A 21,644-nucleotide genomic window follows, 5' to 3' on the forward strand; every position below is an offset into this window, starting at 1 on the left:
CTTCCACCACTTCCTCATAACCTGTTCAATCGTACATTTTTTTACACTACAACCTTTCTACTGGATGAACACTATTCCTCCAGATCCTTTTAAAAAAAGCAAGCAGTACTTATTCATGTATTAACTCGATCATGCTGTACCATAAACAATACTCTACCCCTATGAAAATCAAGGACTTAAAGTTTTAATTATAACAGCCTGTCAAACCTCAAAGAGGCACTGACATTTGATATGGAGAAATTAGGTGTACAGGGAATACGTGTAAACCTGGACTGTATAAGACATTTTAATTAAGAACAACTGTGAACAATTGCTTTTCAGTTCCAACCTAAACGTTATCTTTGTCCTAAGAAACTAGTAAATGATCACGACTCTGTGAAGGGGTACTTCAACAGTCTCACTAATTTGCTCTTTGAGCCATACCACATCCACAACTTTTACAAAAAATAATACAATAAAAACATGAGTAGATAAATCTAACACATGGAATGGAATTACAAGATAATATCAATTATAATGCAAGTTAAGTACTCATGATGCTGTTTATGTAACTCTCAATCATAAGTGGCCATAAAAAGGAATGTTTCTGAGGAAAAGAGCACAAATCATTTGAGGGCACAAGTGGGTTCATCAAGGATCTTGCTCTTTTGCACTTTCTCCTACAAGCGTGCACACACACACACACACACACACACAAACACACACACACACACACACAAACACACACACACACACACTAGGCACAGTCTTTCATTACAGCTTCAGCTAGACAACTACCTAATGTATCAGCAAATAAGGTTAAAACTACTTTCTTTGGCCTTTCGTTTATTCATTCTTTCTCTTAGTTCCTTCTCTTTGTCTCGCCTCTATTCCTTCCCCCTCCCAGTCTTCTAATCTTTCAGCCAATATACCTTCTCTTCCTTCATTCCATGTATCTTTCAGTTATCACCACCTTTCAACTATAGCCCAGTTTCCTTTATAAGTGCAGTGGTATTAGTGCTACAGCACTAAAGCCCCAGAGTCTATTATTCAGTACCCAGAACCACTACAGAGATCTATAGGCAAATAGATATGGGATTTATTCAAGAGTTAATTCTCTTCCAGGTATAATTCCAGCCCTAATCAGACACACCTATTCTAACTTATCCAGATCTTCAGGAGCATCAGAATATCAGAACCTGAAGTGTCAGTCTAGGATTGATACTAAAAAAGAACAGAACTTCAGCTGGAGGGCTGGGCACGCCTGGTTTAGATAAACCACAGTACGCATTAATATGCATATATCTAAAATACTGGGCCCACAACACAGCAACATGTAAGTTAGGATCTGATCTTTCTTTTCCTCTGATGTAAAGTCATTGCTGTCACTAACTCACTCACAGCTTCTCTCTCTCTCTCTCTCTCACTCTCACACACACACACACACAAACACACACACACACACACACACACACACACATACACACGCGTGCCCCAGAAACGACTCTTCCAAAATCAGCACCACCAACACACAAAAAAAGTTTGTCCAGTCATTCTTCTCTCCATTCTATGTCCATTTCTCACACATCCAGCCTTCTCCTTTTGTTTGGACTTTTTGCCTCCTTTCTCCTGCTCCTCACAGCTGCTGTCCATCCTCCTCTGTGATGCCTTGGGCTTTCAGCTCTTCCAGCACATTATCTAAGTAGCCAGGGTCAGGGTACCCATGGCCCGTGAGGTTGGAGCCAAACTCAGTCTTGTGGTGAACTTCGTTCCAGATAACCGTGTCTGACTCGCCAGTGGTGCTGGAGGTGCCCACTGAGAAAATCAGTCGCCTGTCCCAAGCTACCAGCAAAAGCCTCAACACCTACAAGACATGAGAAGGCTTTCATTTTAATACATTAAAATACCTTTTAACTGTGCTCATAATCTACTATTACTGAATTTAGGGATTAGATTAGCTGTTGCTGTTTGTGTGAAAATAACATATGCACCAAATCATGCCGATCTGATACAGTGCTCTGTTAAGGGCCTAGGGCTAGACAATGCACCAGTAGTGCCTCACGTAAAAATACAAAAAAAATTATGAGTACTGTGTTTTCATTTAACTTTTCACATTCTGCAGTAAAATCAAATAAACATGACTAATTATGTTTTTTTTTTTAAAAGAAACATGCAGTTGTTTAATGTTCTTTAAATATTGACAATGTTCACGCTATGCTGAGAAAAGCATGTTGTGGTATATTATGAGTTAATCAATCAAGATATTACAAAACATTGTCATATTGCACATGCATAGAGGCAAAATGTGCCATAGTGGAAATAGACATCCATACACCAAAATTCATTTTAGTACTATTCAGCTTTTAAATTAATATAGTGTCCTGAAAGGTTTATAAATCTGCACTGCTACAACTGACCGTGACCATGACTAGGAAACAAAATCTAATGTGGTCACGCCTGACTGATATGCGATCCATTTAATAAGGTTGGTACTGGTGCCACTGTTGATGCAGTATTTTGAAGAAATGCATCACTACAGCTAGCTTGCAGGGACCAAGATGCAAAAAACCATCAGAGCAACAACAGTAGCAACTTTCAGCTCAGGAGGTTTCAGGACTGGTGCTGAGAAATGCTGTGATAGTGCCCATGAGACATGTGAAGTGCCGACCTTGCGTCCTTTCTCGCTGTCTGGAAGATAGCAGTGACGGGGAAATCCTCTTGCAGTGAATGGCTTTCCTGGGTTCGGGTGCTCAGGGCTCTTAAAAATAAAAAAAATAAAAGAACTGTATACACAAGCCTCTCTCAGCTCTGGAGGAAGGCAAATCATAAATACAGCTTTTGTGTATGTTTGCGTCAAACACTAAATGACAAGGCTGTACCTGTATGCCGGGTGGTATGTTATAAATAATGCGGATGGTTTTGCAGTCAGGGTGTCCTGGCAGTGAATGGGGGATGACATGGTACTCCATCTTGCCGGGTGGCTGGTTGCCCGTCTTCACACCATAGATGGTCTTGCACGTGGGGCACTGTAGGCTGCCGTCTTTGTTGCCATTGTTGTACATAGCAACCAAGCACTGCAGATGGTACTGATGGCCACATTGTGCCAGTCGACCCACTGACTCTGCACGCGACACACCACCCACGCCTGGGCCTTTATACCCAGAGGGACCGGTCAGAGCCTCCATACAGATAGTGCAGTCCTAAGAGGAAGCAACGGTAACATTAATTGTACAACTTATAGTATATACACACTATGAGTCAAAACACTGTATTAATATTGAAAAGATTTAATAGATTTAATGCTTCTGTATAATTTAAGTGCAAGGAACAATGTAAGCAGAAACTGAATGGAATTAACATGATATGGTTTTAATATACAAATTTTCTGACTTTTTTTTTTTGGATTAAGTCACATGGTCTTACCAGGTACATGTAATAAGCTAATATTATTTCTTGGGGGTTAACAGGCGAGTAGTCTGGCACATTGTAAGCTGTGTGGCCTTACTCCCCACCCCTCTAGCTCACAGCCACGAGTGACAAAAGAATACAGTGAGGATGTAAGGCTAAGAACAATGACGTACCTCTTCAGGAGGATTTCTGACTTTCTGCAAGTACCTCTTCACTACTTCTTCAGGAGTCTTGCCTAGAATGGAAAAAAGCCAATTTGAGCCTGCACAGCTTTGCAAACAATCACTTCAGTTCTGTGTATAAGATAAATGAGACTGCAATGTGCTATTATAGACAAAGGACAGGCTATCTTTCGTTGGAACCAGTTTGGTTGGATAACCTGGTACAAATGTGTGTGCCAAATCTCACCCTTGCGAGCCTGTTTTTTGGTGGTTTTGCGGCAGCAGTGTCCAAGGCCAGGGATGGGTTTGATGTCACTCTTACTGACAGGAGGAGGGTGCAGCACCAGTTTAGGAGGACGAGTCAAACACACAGGCAGCGCTGCAGCGCTCATTAGAATGCCGGTGATTCCTGCAAAGCACAGAGGATTAACGTCTGACTAGAACAAACTTGCACATGTAGAGGGCACACAATACTGGTTTTGAATGAGCAGCTGATGGCCTTTGTAGATTTATTACGGGTGAGTAGTAAACATATGAGCCAGATGAGACAGAGATAGTATGTGTATATTTGTTTCTGTATTTGTGTTTGTATCATATCAGTTTGTACTCATTATTACCTGCTAAAGCTGGATGAACAGGGCTGGAGCCATTGAGGTTCTTTACAGGTACTGTCGGTACTCTAAAAATAAAAGAAAAACAAATGTCGAACCACATTATGTGTCATTTTATATTGAAGGCTAAAGTGTTGCTAACCTACCATATGGTATCACACACACACACACACACACACACACACACACACACAATGACAACACCAAAAATAACTACACACAGAGATCTATGCAGTCCTACACAGTTTTCCAAACTGTGTTCCCACAGCACCACATCCTTTTGAAATCAAATACTTACTCAATATGAGTGAGCACAGTCATATTTCAGTTTAGTCCAAACCAGGTAAAAAATCTGGTACAAATCTGTATATACAGAAAAAAACAGAACTCCTTTTCCTAGCTCAGAGGAAGATTTAGAAGGAAAAAGAAAGAGGACTTTATCTCCAAAGCAGGTATTCTGTGTAGTATCTTCTTTATCCTGTGTCTGAATCACAGCAATCGCATTCTCTCATTATATTTCTCGACTCTGAAAGTCTCTCCAGTACGCAGATCACTATCTATGCGGCAGTGTGACAGTATCTCGGCTACCTCACGAGTATCTGAATGCCTTGTGATCATCTTCCTGCTCTCTTATAGACCTAATCCATTATAGACCTAATCTATTTCCATCTGGTGACTGACCTCACAATACACAAGTGTCACATCTGCAACAGATTACCTGCACGTCACAAGCTCCTGAGACTACAGCCTGTGCAGACATACACCTGCCTCCAGCTACATAGACGCAGACAAATACACACATTTCCACATATACAGTATTTAAGTGATGCAACAGGAACATATGTTAATCTACAGAGAATTAAGAACAGCATATCTTGACAAAACAGAATTCTTCCGAATCTACAAACCAACTAATTTCAGAACTTCTCAGCAGTCTTTTTGAGTTTCGACAAGAATCACACAAATGTACTTCAGAACCCTCTGAGATATTACATTACTTTTAATTCTTAAAAGAAAAGTTTTTAACAAAGATTTGCTGTTGATTTGTGACGCTTTCTAACATACTTGAGGGGAAAAAAAAGAGAGACAAAATTCTGGACAGGAGAAGAGAAACTAGATTTTTTTCCAGTAAACAGTCTCGGTTACAGACCTCATTAGGTCTTGTAAACCCATTGTTTTATTAAAGATGCAAACAGACAGGTACTAAGGGTGACAATTAAAATTGCCATTCTAAAAGAATGAGTAATGATTAGTTGGAAATCTGCATGATAATGAAGCATATCATCACTGCCAGAACAAAACCTTGCATCTTGGAAAAATTAGTTTTGAAGGACAAGAGAAAAAAAAATTTCAATATAAGCTATTGTAAAAAAAAAAATCTTGTTAAGTAGTTTTGGACTACTTCTGTTGGTCTGTTCATCAAAAGACTTTGTTCAGCTCTGACGATATTAAAAATTCCCCTACTACAAAGAACAGAGCCTGATGTACACACCCATTTATATGCATTTTTGCTGTTTAGTGTTTTTCTTATTTAAGTCATTTTAAAACCTTTGAAGGGCTATGCATGGCTTGTTATTGTTGATACAACAACTCAGTTTTGTAGTGCCGCCACAGTGAATAAAACGCAGTTAGTACAACCTCATCTGGCCTCCTGGGTTTCATGTATTAACTAGTATTTCTGGCTTAAATATTCCTAAAATGGTTAGATGCATTGGGTCCTTCCCATCCTTCCAGGCATGCTTTATGTTGATTGTGAAAATAAGAGCCAGAAGGATTTAGTGATCTGATCACTGATAACAGTGTAATAATAAACAGCTAATGCAGTGATGTGTTTGCTACAGGGAAACTGTGCTCCTTCTACGTCAGCTGTTGTAAAAAGGAAGGAGGCAGAGTAATCGCATCATTCATATTACCTAGTGTATTAGTGTACTGCTAATGCACTGCAGTGTGAGTAACGAGGCAGGTGCGAGGTGAGACAGACGCTGGAGACTGTTTACTCACGTTTGATCCCTTACTAATCTGGGAAGCATTAACACAATTGCTGGCTGCCCCACTGAGACACAGATACACAAACAGACACACAGTGATGACAGAGATAGTAATGAGTAGATGCAATAATACCAAGTTAGCCAGTGATTTGAGTAGGGCTATGGAAAAAAGGCCAGAGTTAGCAACAGAAGAGTATAATGATAGAGTTAATGAATGACCAGGTAAACTTTCAGGTGAAGTAATAAGCTAATGGGAGTAAAACAATGGCTGATTGAACAGTAGATGAATGAGTGTAAGATTTCTGTGTGCTTCCTAAGCAGCCCTTATGTGAAGCAGATGGAGAATGTTGACCTAATCTGACGTATTACCTTCTACAATTAGATTTAGTGCTAGTCAAACATAGAGCAGGTACAGTGGGGTCCAAATGTCTGAGACCACAGTTGAAAATGCTTCTATTTTGCATTTCTTTCCATTTTCTTCCATTACAAATGATTATCATCATAAAAATTTGACTGAAAAGAAAATTTTTGAATGTCCTTGAATGTTTACATGAATGTCAGAACTTCTGAGTATTTGGTATGCCCCCCTTTTGCTTTAATGACAGCATGCACTCAAGCTGGCACGGACTCCAGACATTTGTGGAAAAGCCTCTGACCAGTAGATCAAATCCAACTAAATCTCACCTGAACTTTTTTAAAAAAAAAACTGACCTTTGTATAGTGCAGAATTTTGTATATTTCATTTTAACTGTCACATATTTTCTTTGTTTCAATTTTTTAAAGATTCTAAAACTTATTTAAATAAAACAAAACTAATAATAATAATAATATTTATGGGCCAATTTATATTTACAGGTACACTGCACATCAAAATCTTGGGGGGATACCTTGTATTCTTTTTACATTTTCTGAGTAAAGCTTGATTTTCACTTTTTGTAAGTAATAAAAAATAAACAGTTGCAAAGATTTGGCTACGTACACAAGTTTTCAAAGTTTACAGAAAGCCATATGCTTCAACTACAAATTAGCTCAAAGACTGAATCAAATCAAATGACACTTAAACCAGAAGCATGAATATAGTCACTTTCACAGACTGTGAAGAAAGCAGGAAAGGAGTGTAGGTATTCGTAGGTTGCTCATTTTTCCTGGCAAAAGGAAATTTCTGAAAAGGAAATTAAAATCAAAATAACTCAAATTAATATAATTACAGGTTAGACTACACAAATTTAATAGCTATATTCCTACATAGGTGTTTTCAGCTGATGAAGGCTGTGGTAATGGTCAAAATCCAACAAAATCTGAAAGTGCAGTGCCTTTCATTTATAGACTGATGTTCAGAGAGTATCAAGATTCAGTGTTATTAAACTTTGTGTGAGGACAATTTAGTTAAAGGTAATTTAGAAAGGTAGCATATAAAGAAAACACAGTCATGCTCATCCTGCTATTTCACCATCCTCTAACATGACTGCATCAGCTAAAGTTACACAGCTCCCTCAACAGGTGGAGCACTGCAATCCTGATCATCTAAATTGTGTTACACCACCCTACTTTTAATTTTTAGTTTGATGCAGGTGTTGTTAATTTGCTGTCATATGTGAACATGCTACATTTACAAGGAAAGCACAATTTATTTTTTACAAATCTTGTCTATACATTTAACATTCTCACCAGCCGTCAGTTAAACACTCATTATTTACTTTTCTGCGTGCCTGACTAGGAGCGAGGGATGTGTGTTTTTCTGAAAACTGAGATTTCTAAACATACTCAATTGAATGTCTGTCCTGTTTCTGCACTTTGTTTTGTTTTGACATGCTTGTTTTCAATGCATGTTCTATGCATGCTGTTTCAATAAAACATGTTCTCAAGTTCTTATATCTCTTTAACCCTTCATTTTCTAAAAACCACAACACTCTAATCTTCGTTTTCTTCGTAATTTCCAGCTCTCTGTTCTGCTGATTCTCTGATCGGAATCGGCCAATTTATTATTTATATTTTGGCTGAATTGTGTTGCAATTGTACAATGTAAATAACGTTGAGTAAGGTAAGTCACTGCTACACCTTTACCAAAATGTTGTAGCATACGTTATGCATGGCTCACTGTGTTAAACAGCCAGTTGCTTCTCATTTTTGATGTGGCACTAAATTTGATTCACATTATTTAAATATTCTACAGATTTTTCCTGATTTTTCATTTACAAACTTAAAATACTAGTTTGTCTAATTAAACTGCAAATAATTTTATTTATATTACGGCTAATGAAATGCACTGGAAATGTGCTATTTGCATTTCATATGTACGTTTAGCCCACACAGCATGAGGTTCAAGTTAAAAAATAAAAGCTAATAAAAATGATCCTTGGGCTGTTGTTGTCCTCCAGTCTGTCATACGCTACCATAACAGCATCTGTAAAAGGCTACTCATACACTGCTCCTTGAGTTGTAGTGTGGCTGATTCTCGCCAAAACCAATACCTCCAGACAGTATAATGACTGCCCTTTTGTCTTTCTATCCCTTCGTCCCTTCTCACCATACACACGTACACACACATTTGCAGTGAAGCAGCATTGTGTTGCTAATGCTGACTAGGCTTTGCCATGCCAACAAAGGTTACCATAGAAACCAAGCATGAGCATACAATGGCCAGTAGAGTGGGGGGTGAAGCCTGGGAAGTTGATGGAAAAGAGGGGGAAGGAGAGACAGAGAAGGAGGAGGGAGGGGAAACAGAGGGAGGTAATGACCCTCCCTGACCCCCTCCACTTTCCTCCTTTCAGTGTCTCACTGCTTTTTTTGTAGCTCCCTCTCTTTCTTCTTCCACCATTCCTCCACATCTCATTCCTCCACTGTTCATGCACTCAGTTCTGTCCCCAGATGGTCATCAAGCTGAGCTGTGTTGGATGATTTAGCACTGTGAGAAACACACTGCCCCCACACACTTTATAAACGTACACACACATACACACACACACATACACACTTGCCTATACGCACTCCCAGACATTCAAACATTCACAAATGCGCAACATGTGCTGAGCAATACACACCCAAATTTGCAGCAGAAACACTTTTAAACAACTAAGAATGAACATAGATCCTCCCAAAATCATCTGGACAACATACAAAACCAATGAAAACATCTCAGTTCCCTAAACTGTAACCAAAAACACATGACAGAAGACCTAAACCAACAGTATTAGAATCAAAAACAACAACATGCTCACAAGCAGCATTATGGTTCATCTAATGTCCTAGATTTGAAACCCTTCAAGCAATCTAACCAAATGACAGAGAATCAATTTTCATATTTCTTCTTATTTAAAATTAACTGAGAAAGGAAGCACCTGCCTATTTAGGCACACTTGTTTTTTTAAAACCTAAGTTGCTTAGGTTTACTACATTATCACAACAACAAAAAAGCTATACTCTGAAATGCTGGAGAAATTACAAGATGATACAAAAGAAACTTGGCACCATATCATGCTGTTTTCCGCTAGGCTCTAATTTGTTAAGAATCTTTTGTAGGGCTGAATGATTTGTGGATTTTTCTTACCAATACTGTGATTGTAGTTTAAATGTTATTCTTCTCCAAGAACTATACCCCAGGCCTTTATTTATGTATTTTTCCCTATAAGACCAGCACTCTTTCAGAATGAGACCTGAACGCTGAATGTAGTGATTCAGAATGCTACTTCACAAGCTCTGTGTTATTAGGTTAAAGCCTTTTTTTAAGTTAAAATGTTCAAAGACAATGTTAAATATTGTATAATATGACTATAATTACAGCTCTTTCAGTTTGAAAATTGCACCCTTTCAAACAGCGATTTTGAAGCAAAACTGATTACTCGTTCAGCTTTAATCTCATTTCAATAAGACTAAATGGCTTGGGCTTCTAAGACATTAGCTGAGTAAACTGTCAATACCCAATGTCAGTACATCAGCCCACTAATAACTACAGCTTCCCACTGACCACACATTGGCCCTCCCATCCACCAGGGACAGCAGAGTGCAGGGTAATGACTTTAGTAGCTGTTTCTTCTCACCCAGAGGCAATGAGCGCACGTGACTGTGCCATGGCGATTCTTTGTAGAGCTGGCCGGCTCAGCCCTGCAAGACTGGCACGAGGAGGCAGAGGAGCGGCACATGCCGTGGAACGCTGAGGCGGAACTGTTGCTGAAGGCGAAGGTGTGGGTGAACACAATGTGGTGCTCGATGCCACAGTGATGAGCGTTGCAGTTGGCACTGACGGAGGAGATGTTGAGGAGCAGTTTGGCACAGTTAAAGGCTGCTGGCTGGATCCTGAAGGAGGTGGAGGAGGGGGCAAAGGTGGAGGAGGTGGACGACCAGAGGACAGCGAAAGGGTGGCAGTGTTCGAGGTGAGCATGGACAGCGAATGAGCAAAGGCAGCAGCGTTCTTGCGTTCTTGCGAGAGGGAGCGGTTAAAGGACAGCCCATGAGGCAGCGTCTGTGAATATGAATTAGACATGGATGAAGTCTTAGACAAGGAGGGAAGTGTCCCTAGGCTGGACTTAGGACTTGGGGGCTTCATTTGAGGAGGTCTGCGCCCTAGTGTGTGTGAAGCCAAGGCATTTGCTTTCACACTTAAGACAAGCATACACTGCTGGCAGGCACATGGCTGTCCAAGAGGGGCAAGAGACGACATTGAAAGAGTTCCACTAGGATAAATCGCGCTCCCATTATCACTTGAGCTAGAACCAGACACTCCTACACCCAGAAGTCCTCCAGTTGAGCCTCCACCTGACGGCATTCCACCAGCTGCCCCTCCAGTACCAGCTCCCCAAGCCTGGGAGGCTTTCGGCAGTGGCCCAGAGACCAGTGGGTAAGCTATGTCTGAGCGTCTCTGAATGCGGCGGCGTCTCTGTGTTTGTCGGTTGACCTGAGTCATGCTCTGGAAGTCCACGAGGTAGCAGAAGCCAAGTGGTGCCAGGTCCAACCAGGGCTGCTGGCGGTCCTTCGCCGCTTGCAGGGCGATGCAGACCTCCATGTCGTACGGTGTCCAAGAACCCGCATCATTCTCCCACTCCCACAGCCAGCCTTGGCCTGGTGCTGAAGTAGGATCATAGAAACTCCGTCGTACTGGCCTTAATGTACCTGTGGAAAGACACAGTGAGATTAGACTATATACCTATAAGAGAGTTCTAATTAATCGCAATGCCCTGCAGTGACAAGTTTAACAGCAAAAGGAAATTTATTTTGACTTCATGCATAATAGGCCTCATACATGATATCTCGCCCAGCTAGCTAGGTAGCTGTTAAACTGTATAAAATGTGTTACTTGTATACAGAACTTCAGAGTAGCTTTTATAAAACAGCTTAAGACAAATTTTTTTCTTTAAAACAAAAATTCCAAGTTCACTTTACATTTCTTAAAAGTGAAAGGGGCACGCTCAATTTGTGAATCTAATAGATCTACATTGCATACAACATCTTCTGTGAATTCATTATTAATTAAAATACTAATTTAAGGACTTCTGTACAGTTTCTGTTTAAAACGTCTACTGTCTGATATGTATGTATAAACTGATATTCCAAATTACAGAAGACATTTTATAATGTCAAACTGCCATTCTGGGTGGTCTGCAAGAAGAAGTCTTTTTTTGTAAAAGAAAAACAAGCATACCACACACTGATGTCATCTAAGTTTGAAACTATGCCATTGTTTAAAATTTAAGTCTGTGCCTCCCAGCCCTAGCACATATCCACAGTTAACTGAATAAACACAAGAAGTAGCTATGGAATAATCAACAAATGATTAAAACATTAGATCATTAGTTTGACAGTAGTTTGATAGTAGTTCATCCATTCCAAGAAAAAAATAAAAATGAGCAGGCTTTTGTCCACAGCGGTACAGAAAGTCAATGCTTGTTTGTACATGAGCATACGCAATAGATCAAACACATACGTCTTTGTATATGAGCATACAATAAGCTCTGTTTTAGTTGCTATTCAACAGACAACACTGTGGGAGTATTGACATTGCAGCATACACAATGTAATTCTGATTTTCAACAACATAGCCTACTCTAGACGCAATGAACACACAGTGTGCTGCTTGATGAATATTTATAATTTACACCAATTCACCTGAACAGAATTAAATATGATACTTTTCCCCTATGAGACCCTGTTGAGTCCTGCAGTGAGGGGTAAAGCAGCACCCAATCAAATCTCATCCACTAAATACAAGTAGTGTATGCCATGGATATTCAGCCAAAACCCAGGCAGTGAGGAAAAGGACACATTCGCAGACTCCTGGCAGTGGGTGGAGGGACATACAAGCATGGGAGAAAGGCCTAAGAGGGTCAACATTTGCTTTGTGCTGACAGTGAATGGTGATACATGCCAAAGCTAACAGTGGATATTACTGTGACCTGGGGGACAAGAGAGTGAAAGAGGAGACTTCATTCTCAGTGAACATTTTTTGTTCCTGAAGATTAAGTTTCTGAATGTAGCAAAATGTTGACAAACAAAAGCAGAGGACTTTCTTCAATGTGATACTTTTTCTTGGTGCTAAATTTCCAAACATTTCCAAGTTCATCCCTTCACCTTCGAGCTTAGAATATAGTCACTTCCTCCTAGCCCTTTCGTACCAAAGTTCACATTCTTCCCTCTGTAAGGGGATAATCTCGTTTTCTTTCATTAAAGCAAGAATGGCAGAGTATTCCCTTGGCCATTAAGTGACTTTTCTCTTGCTCCACATGAGTCAGTGCCACTGGGGAGAGGGTGCGTTTTAAGAGTGATTAAACAGAAGGTAGGAAGAGGTGTGGTCCAAAGGCCTTCAACAGCAAGTAGTTGTGAGGGTAAACAGAGCTTTTACACCTGTGTGCAAGTATTGCTCTTGCACAAAAGCCAGGATGCAATGTGGCGGTTTTTCATTTGTTTGACATCCTACTCCTGACAGTTTCATTACAATTTACAAGGAACTCCAATAAACTGATCATTTACATTCATAAAAAAAATGATAAAGTCAGCTACAATGTTTTGTAAACATCAACCTGTTTGCCAAGATACACAAAAAGCAGACAAAAATGTAAATGTAACTTGATTTTCCAAATTTTAAATTAAATGCAATACACAGTAAATGCATATTTAATAAAATTTCGCCGTTTTTTAAGTCTGTGTATCCATGAGTTGAAAAGGATGGTGTTGTGATTGACACTTTTCCTGAAAAGTGGGTAATAATTACCTTTGAGTTTAATTATTACAATGTAATTGCAGTTTAGGTTTTATTCACTAAAATGATAAATTATACTAGTAATTTGGGGGAGGGTTCCCAGGCAGGGATTAAGCTTGGTAATGGACTACATTTTCCTTTCAGCGGGGAATCTCCATTCAAAATGGTGTGTAGTCCAGAACAAGGCTTAACCCTGTCTTGGAAACTGTCCCTCTACACTTTACAGTTTAGGTTTTAAAATGCAAAATTGGAATATAAACAATTTATGTTTGGTTTAAATTTAAATTAGGCTAAACACATTGAATACTTAATTGTCATCTTTGATCAAAATAAACAATTAAAATAAAAGAAATCCAAAGAACTGCAAAAACACAACAGGCGTGCATGGACAACCTCTTTGGTGTTTTATCAGAATAGTCTCCAACCCTACATTTTCCATTTAACAAACTGTACATATACAACTAAGCAGCTAAAATTACACTTCAGTGTTACTGTTCCATTCCTCAAACATATTTCCCATTATTTAATACAGAACACATACTACATGCTCATGCACAAAATTGCACAATGTCTACACTAATACAGTGAGTTGTAGTGAGTGACTAATGGCACCAAACACAACATACTGAAAACTGCCTGATGTTCTTTTCCCAGTCCAACACAGAAACATTTTTCAGTACTAATTCCTCCTTTTCATATTGCAGCCACATCAACAGATGGTCATGTCCACTTTCACATGCCAATCAATTTATCCACAGTACTAACGTGTGGAAATGCATCCATATATGCAAGTTTGTGTCAGCATGTGTGTGTGGCGACGGTCAGTGTCACAGTACATCACAGTGTGTGACATTAGGTTCAAGATCCCAGGACCTCTGAGGAGAGACAAAGTCTTAAAGCAGGTGTACAGAGACTGTCCATCTGTTCAATTGTTAAGAACGCCTTGCTTCTACGACCCCCTGCTCCCCCAACCCAGATCTCATCCTCCCTCACACTGACTGTGGACCCCTCCTCTATTGTTATTGTTATTCAAGCAGTAAATTTTGTGAATTGCAATTAAAGTTTAATGGCTTTGGAAACTGTTACATGCTGGAGGAGAATGTGCAGAAAAGACAGCATCCCTGACCAAACTGCTTAAAACTGCTCTCAACTCTTAAGCGCTACATTTCCACCACACAGCTGACAAGTTTGGTTCCTTTCTTCCCGCAAATGAGAAATCTGCTAAAACATGGGCAGGATCTGTTTGTTTCTTCTACAACATAGTGATAAAAATGTTGATAATAAAGCTTTCAACACAGAAAGAAAACTCAGGTAGCTTTTAGATTATTTTGATTATTTCATCCTATTTCATTTTATTTATCACTAAAGAAACAGGCCTCAGCCTAGTGAAGTATGGATTACAAACTAAAAGCTGACTTTTCCTCCATTTTTGCTTCAGCTTTGAATGAGTTCTATGACTAAGATGTGGCAAATATCACCAACCAGGCAGTGGACAGGGGAGACAAGGCATACTAGAAAAATAATCTGATTGAGGGTAAATGGACCTTACTTTTCCTTCTTTTTCCTGCACTAAGGGGAACTGCAATGATTTTTTCAAAAATTTCAGCATTGGTTGCTTGTCATGCAGACAGTTTTTGTAAAAAATGCATAGGGCCATTATTCTAGAGAAATTCACTGACTCAGAAGTGTGCAGAATAGCAGTAAAAAGAACCTTGCGTCCAGAACCTCTAAAAGCTGCCTCACAGAAAATTATAACACAAATTGATTACAAATACACTGCCTGATGCCTTTCAAGACTGTTTTACATTACCTTTACAATACGGTGCATTTTTGCCTAAGGTGTATTTTTTTATAAAGAAGTATATTCTGATTAGTAAAGTACACACAAGAATTTGTCAGTGAAAGTAGTACTCAAAGTAATATTGTTAATAACTAACAACACTTCTGCATTATTAACAGTACATATCGTAGCTGTCAAAAAATGGCAATTTTACAGAGGGCAAAAATTTCATTTAGTTGTAATGTAAGTTTATGTAAAGAGAGCATATTCCATGCATTGTAAAGGGCAGACGCTGTGCTCAAAGGATGTAGAAAAATGAAAATCGAAAAAAAAAAAATAAAAATCCCTCCTGTTGACTTTTTTTAATGAAAAGAAGTCACAATCTCCACAGTAAACTATCACAAACAATATTTTTTTCTATCTGCGAATGTTATGTGCAGTTACTTTATACTTAATTAACTTAAAAAACAGAAAGAAAATAGTCACTGCGGCATGTGCAAAGCCTCGAAACTTAATGTATAAATGACTCATAAGGACTGGTTAGGCAGGTCAAGAACTGTCATTAGGAACTTTCAGCTGATGACAATTCCAGAGTGTAATTAATCCTCTGACTTCTCTCACTTGTGCTAACACTTGGGCTCAGTCATGGGAAAGTACAGCTGACAAGAGTTTGCTGTGTGCTTTTTAACAGTTTGCTGTGAGGTCATGTTTACTTCCTTCCACTTCATGAATCAACAAAATATGTAATTTGGCCAGGGGTGCACAAACTTTTACATATATCTGTAAGAACCTTATTTATGTTGTAGATGTTACAACCACCAGTTCCTATCACTCACATTGTAGAACTGGTCACCAAAATGGACTAGAAAGGACTATTTTTCTTTTTGAATATTCTGTGTGACTTTATTTACTTCTCAACAAGAAATTTATGCTGACATTTTCGAAAATCTGGTGAAATTCCTCTTTAATGATTTAGGAAGTAATTCAAAAGTGAAAAAAGCAAAGAATCATAAGGCGGGGGGTGGACTATGGCATTATGTAGTAATTATATATATAACCAATATGCTCAACGTACCATAAAAACTAATCTGAATTACAAATGCGTTGCGACTTAAAGCTCCAACCTACCTTTGTTTTAACATTTTAAAACAGAACTTTTGGAAGATGGCAAACACACTGTTCCACACGTGGTCAATTTGGTTGATGTCATAACCATTTTTGTCGTAATGTTCAAACACAAAATTACGAAACAGATCAGTTCAATGTGTATGTTGTTCACAGGCCTTATCTTTTTGCTCTTAAATTAACACAAATCTTGCCTTTGAAGCCCCCCACCCATCACTTTTACTTCTCCTATGCGCATTATTTATTTTTTCATTTCCCTTTTCGATCAAACAATGACCTGTACACATACGGAAACATGACACTAAGGCTTCTTCTGCAGAAAAGAGGGGGTGGACAGTTCAGTAAATAATTAAAAAAAACAACAAAAAAAACTAAACCTTCTCTCTCCACTCCACAGCATAATCACATGAGAGTCATTAGGCAGACCAAAACAATGCAGCCTTGTGTATGCATGCGCACGCACACATGCATGGATGGATATGTCTGTGTGCGCGCATGATTAATCTCTAGCCTTCACTGGAAAACATGGGGTGAGTGACGGCACCCAGGGGCCTGGGGCTGTTGAAACTCTATACAGTCAGTTGCGCAATCGTACGGACAAACTTACAGCCGCTCCTCTCTGTTTTCCTTCTCAGTCTTTCTCTCTGCATTATTTCGCTAACCCCTCTCTCCCTCAGCGCCTGCAGAGCACATAGCAGCCCCCGCCCCCCCTTTGCCTTTTGTGCAGCATTTTTCAACTTGGAAGTGGTCGGTCTCCCTGGGCCCTGCTTGCTTGAGACACTTTCTTGGAACTTCAGCGTTTGATTTGTGTGTGTGTGTGTGTGTGTGTGTGTGTGTGTGTGTGTGTGTCTGTTCTTAGGTTTTGTGGACATTTGGAATGACTCTTGCTAGGTTGGACCAGCTGGACAGAATGGGGGGTTATTCCACAGCTGACTGTCTTTAACCTCTCTGCCAAATACTGAGCCAGACTATGTTTCTTCTGTCAGATCTCACTGACTCCACACACACAAAAAACATCCTCCTCACAAGAAATTCAGTCTTAATCAGAAAGTTTCAGTTTCAGAATGACTGGAGCATGTGAGTTTTGTTAGACTTTTCTGTGGAAAATCTTATAATTACTTTTCTAACCTGATTACTCCTGAGAGAAAAATAGGGACACTTAATGATTCTGTAGCAAATTAAGATAAACTGAGTGTGAGTTACTGCTTTTGAGCATTACTGACACCTTTACAATAATGCACTCAATTCTCTGTGACAAAACGGTAGTATGACTAGTTGAAATGCTTACTATCACCGATGACTGGCAGAGAAGAGGAAATACATTTACCTCACAGAGACCACAAAGTTAGGCAAGATTTCACTGTAATCTGAGTACACCTCACATCAGAGCATTCATGAAACTTGGAGAACGAGAATAAGAGTGAGAGAGAAGGGGGGAGGAGAGAGAGAAAGAGATTTTTTTTGTTGCTAAGACATCATGTTCTTTGTGGATACTGTACCAACAGTTAGCAAATTACAGATTATTACTATTGCTTTACAAAAAAAAACAGCAGAGCCTCTCTGATGCCTAAAAAATGTTAACAATAGAGGGCCTTTGTGGATACTGACTGCAATAATAGCAAAGCCATTATAGATTATTATTTCCTACATAGACTACCCTGTGACACCTTAAAGACTTAATAAGCGGAAAAGTGTCTTCGGTCTCTAGGTTGGGTCACTTCAGCAATCAAGCACAATGGTGTTCAATTAGTAATGCTCAGGGACATACTATTATTATTTTTCCTTTCACCAGGAAAGGTTGTACCTCTCTCTTTGTCTTTAGAAAGCCTTGTCCTCTGATCACATAATTAGAAAGCACACTGTGCCTAATCATTCCGTCTTGGTGAATTCTCTGCTCCTACTTGCTCTGAGAATTCTGTCCCACGCTCTCGACTCCACTCACATCTGTTCCTCCAATTCAACAAAGAGGGTGGGTGAGGGTGCCTTTCCCAAACACTGGAGTCCCCCTCACTCGCAGATATTCTTAGTCCCCACCCCCACCTCTATCTAAGCCTGGATAGAGCGCCCTTTCTCTGTCTATCTGCCTGCCTGCATGCCTGCCTGCCTTTCCCTCCACGAAATCCCAACCCAGGACAAAACTCCCATGAGATCATCTGTCACAAGAAAAGAATGAGGTTTAAAAGGGTACCTTTGGTGATCAGGCTTCTAAGGAAGACTGTCTCCTTATATATGTTTTGAAATACTGTCTCTAGTTCAGCTCTGTCCTCTCTCATCCCTTTCTCCTCTTTGTGTGTCATTCCCATAACATTTCCATACAACACAACAGCTGCATGGGTATCACTGGTTCTAATATAAAAGGAATGTGGCCAGGCAAAAGCCTGCTTTCCAGCTGTTTTGTGGTATCACTTTGCCCCCCCTACTCACTTCAAACCAGTGACAAATGACAAACCAGTGAGCTATCACTGCAAGTCCTCTCCAACTTGTGCGAGGCACCACTGACTGTCAGCTCAGCGTGGCTGTCACAGTTTACTGGAAAGGGTGTGAACGACAACTTAACCGAACTGTTGCAACACAGTAACAGCTAATGACAAAGGGAGCTTTCCGTGCTAGCAGCACTGCCAAAAAATACATTTTGCTGACATTTTCCAAGATGGGGTGTGTTTCCAGCTATCGTACATAACCCTGAATAGTGCGGACATGCAATTTAAAGACGGTCATCTTACCTGTGTCCTGTCTGAACTGGTGCATTGAGTGCAAGTCAATGATATAGGGCGAGAGGCGGTTGTCGACTTGGCCTAGTACGACGCTGCCGCCCCGAGGATCGCTTCGTATCACCGCCTCGATGTGATGAGACACGGCCGGGCTGTAGGGCCGCCAGCGCCCGTGCTCGTTCAGCCATTCCCACACCACCGCGGCGGAGGCGAGTAGCATCGTGTCCCTAAAAAAACACAGACACACGGCTTTCAGATACAGCCTCACTGCTACGCTCTCAGCAACTGCAGCTACAGAAATGGGTGGCGGACAAACACGGGCAGCGTCACTGCCACTGCACAGCATCTAAAACCCTCCGGTTATGGTTTAACATAACGCTAAATAATGTCGAACAAACCCCCTCATTCGTTCACTCACATTTAGTCAGCTTTGGGGAAGCTAAGGCAAGAGAGAGCAGCATCTGGTCAGAAATCTCCGTCCCACTTCCATGGCTGGACACAGCGCAGCTCCTTTCGGGGGTCAGAAGCCGATTAAACGAAACCACAGGCGAACCATTTATCCGTCTCATTCGTGTTCACCTCCTCTTTCGCATCCACACAGTTTAGGCTTTTCTCTGCCTCTGTCACAGCCGAGACGCTCGCTCCGGTTAGTGAAGAGCGCTGTGTGACACGGAGCTCACAGCTTACAGCGTGGCGCTGTTCACAGCAGCGGGGACTGCTGGAAAACACGAGTCCAAACGCCTTTCAGTTACTGGAGCGGAGCGTAGATTACAGACTACAGAACAACTGACAGGAGCGGCTTTACATAAACCTGGGCTGAGCTCTCATTCTGTTACTCCCATATCCACTCACTCATTCACTCACCCACTCTCACTCTCTCTCTCTCTCTCTATCTCTCTCTCTCTCTCTCTCCCTCTCTCCCTCTCTCTCTCACACACACACACACACACACACACACACACATATATACACGACAAACAGGTTTGGTTGGTCTGTTATTTTCTACAAGAAACCAAACTGCTGAATGAGACATCCTGCTTCTCGAGTTTAGCCACAGTCGTTGGACTGAGCTAAACAGAGATACTGAACACTCCAATAGGCTAACTAAATTCAAATTGAAGTTTCATTTGCTTTTTCGCCCATTAAAGCAAAACAAGTGATCTACAAGGACAGAACTAAGTGTTGTAAACTGTAGACAATAAACGATCATGTTGACTGATAAAGTTCTCAGTTTTACTCACTCTGCGACGCGAAATCCAGCAGGTTGCTGTTTCAGTCCCAGGAGCGGGACCTATCCACCTTATTTTCCATGAAAATTACACCCTAGCTTTCTGCCCCTCAACCTGACGTCATATCTTGTAGGATGACAAAAGGTCCGGTGTTCTTTACTAAAAGCAGTTTAGAAAATTGTTAGTCATTTTAACGAAGTCAAACGTGTTTAGCTTCTTGCGGTTGCTGTATTCTCATCAGCTTCAAAGTGATGGGCTCGTAGAGATCCTTCATCTTTTTGAACGGCTTCTTGAACGATTGGTGTCGGTTCAGCTTGGTACAAAGAGTCGGCTCAGCTGAAAGATCAACAGCATTTCGTGAATTTCATTACTGACATATTTTCATCCATAGATGATTTTTGAGTGATTTTATTCACTTTATGCAAAAATCTATAGTGTACAAATGAAAAAAAAATATGATTCTTATGAAAAAAAAATCAAAGCTGCAGGCCTACCTCTTACATATTTTGTCTGAAATTGTGATACATATCTCTGGGAAACAGGCTCTATCGATAGTATTGATTGTGATAATAGTATCAATTCAATAATTCAGTGGTTCCCAACCTTAGTCATGGGGTACCCCAGCCTGCACATTTTAGTGCCCCCCTGCTCCCAACACACCTGATCCAATTAATCAACTCCTTAACAAGACCTTTATGATTTGAAGTGGGTGTGTTTTAGGACCAGAAAACAATAAAAAGTGCAGGGCATGGGTTGGGAACCTGCACATTTGTTTGAACTGTCTGGTTGAAAAATTAAATGTATTTATTTTTATGAGAAGAACAAACTTAAAAAAGACATGTAATGAGAGCGTATGGGGCAGAGTCACCCAGAATTCCTAGCAAGCTAGTTAATTACTGTATATTAGTTCTATTTTTTCTTCAGATATGTTTTCAAAGAGACAATATAGTTTGTACTCATTGCAATTATGTCAATATTGTGAAAATAACCCTTTAATGTTCTGCTCAACCATTTGGTAGAGCACATTTGAGTCACTATATATGCCACAAAGTGCCATCTTGACCGTTTAGTAGATGTGAATATTTTAAAAACTGTGGGGTCAAAAAACGAAAAAAAAAAAAACACTGATTGTTTTTATTATTGCCCCAAACAAATAAAAAATACAAAAAATAAAATTCCTTTGCTTTTGTCTGGGTGAGGACACTAAAGGGATAAACAAATTAATGATGTTAAAGTTATTGAAACTAAAAAAGGTCAGGTTTGTGCAACACCTTAAATGCAACCCCTTTACCAAAAAAGTTGGGACGCTGTGCAAAATATAAATAAAAACAAAATTCAATGATATGCAAATCATTTAAACCCTATATTTCACTGAAAATAGTACAAAGACAAAGAATCAAATGTTGAAACTGAGGAATTTTATTGTTTTTTGAAAAATATATGCCTATTTTGAATTTGATGCC

The 21,644-nt window shown here is 40.0% G+C and overlaps 1 protein-coding gene across 3 annotated transcripts; it reads right to left on the reverse strand.

The window, feature by feature from the left end:
- Positions 1 to 272: 272 nt before the first annotated feature.
- On the reverse strand, positions 273 to 19,869 carry dtx4b (deltex 4, E3 ubiquitin ligase b). Of its 3 annotated transcripts, XM_036574642.1 has the most exons (9): positions 19,371 to 19,869; positions 18,965 to 19,179; positions 10,185 to 11,253; positions 4,166 to 4,227; positions 3,796 to 3,957; positions 3,561 to 3,622; positions 2,859 to 3,179; positions 2,648 to 2,737; positions 273 to 1,843 (listed from the first exon to the last, which is right to left on the reverse strand). In XM_036574642.1, coding segments are annotated over exons 1-9 (2,211 nt in total). In that variant the 5' UTR covers positions 19,373 to 19,869; the 3' UTR covers positions 273 to 1,615. The 3 variants fall into 3 exon arrangements, with proteins under 3 accessions (XP_036430535.1, XP_036430536.1, XP_036430537.1); XM_036574643.1 differs by lacking the exons at positions 18,965 to 19,179; positions 19,371 to 19,869 and adding an exon at positions 18,430 to 18,553; XM_036574644.1 differs by lacking the exons at positions 18,965 to 19,179; positions 19,371 to 19,869 and adding an exon at positions 18,046 to 18,061.
- Positions 19,870 to 21,644: the final 1,775 nt, after the last annotated feature.

The sequence above is a fragment of the Colossoma macropomum genome, unplaced genomic scaffold (assembly GCF_904425465.1).
Source record: "Colossoma macropomum unplaced genomic scaffold, Colossoma_macropomum, whole genome shotgun sequence".
Classification (NCBI taxonomy): domain Eukaryota; kingdom Metazoa; phylum Chordata; class Actinopteri; order Characiformes; family Serrasalmidae; genus Colossoma; species Colossoma macropomum.

Bases quoted from the DNA above. Each gene is read 5' to 3' on its own strand.
- dtx4b (XM_036574642.1), bottom strand. The intron at 4,228-10,184 runs GTGAGAAGAAAC...TTTTATTTTTAG, and splicing joins CGTGCGCTCATTGCCTCTGG to AGTACCGACAGTACCTGTAA. The intron at 2,738-2,858 runs GTACAGCCTTGT...TTTATTTTTAAG, and splicing joins ACATACCACCCGGCATACAG to AGCCCTGAGCACCCGAACCC.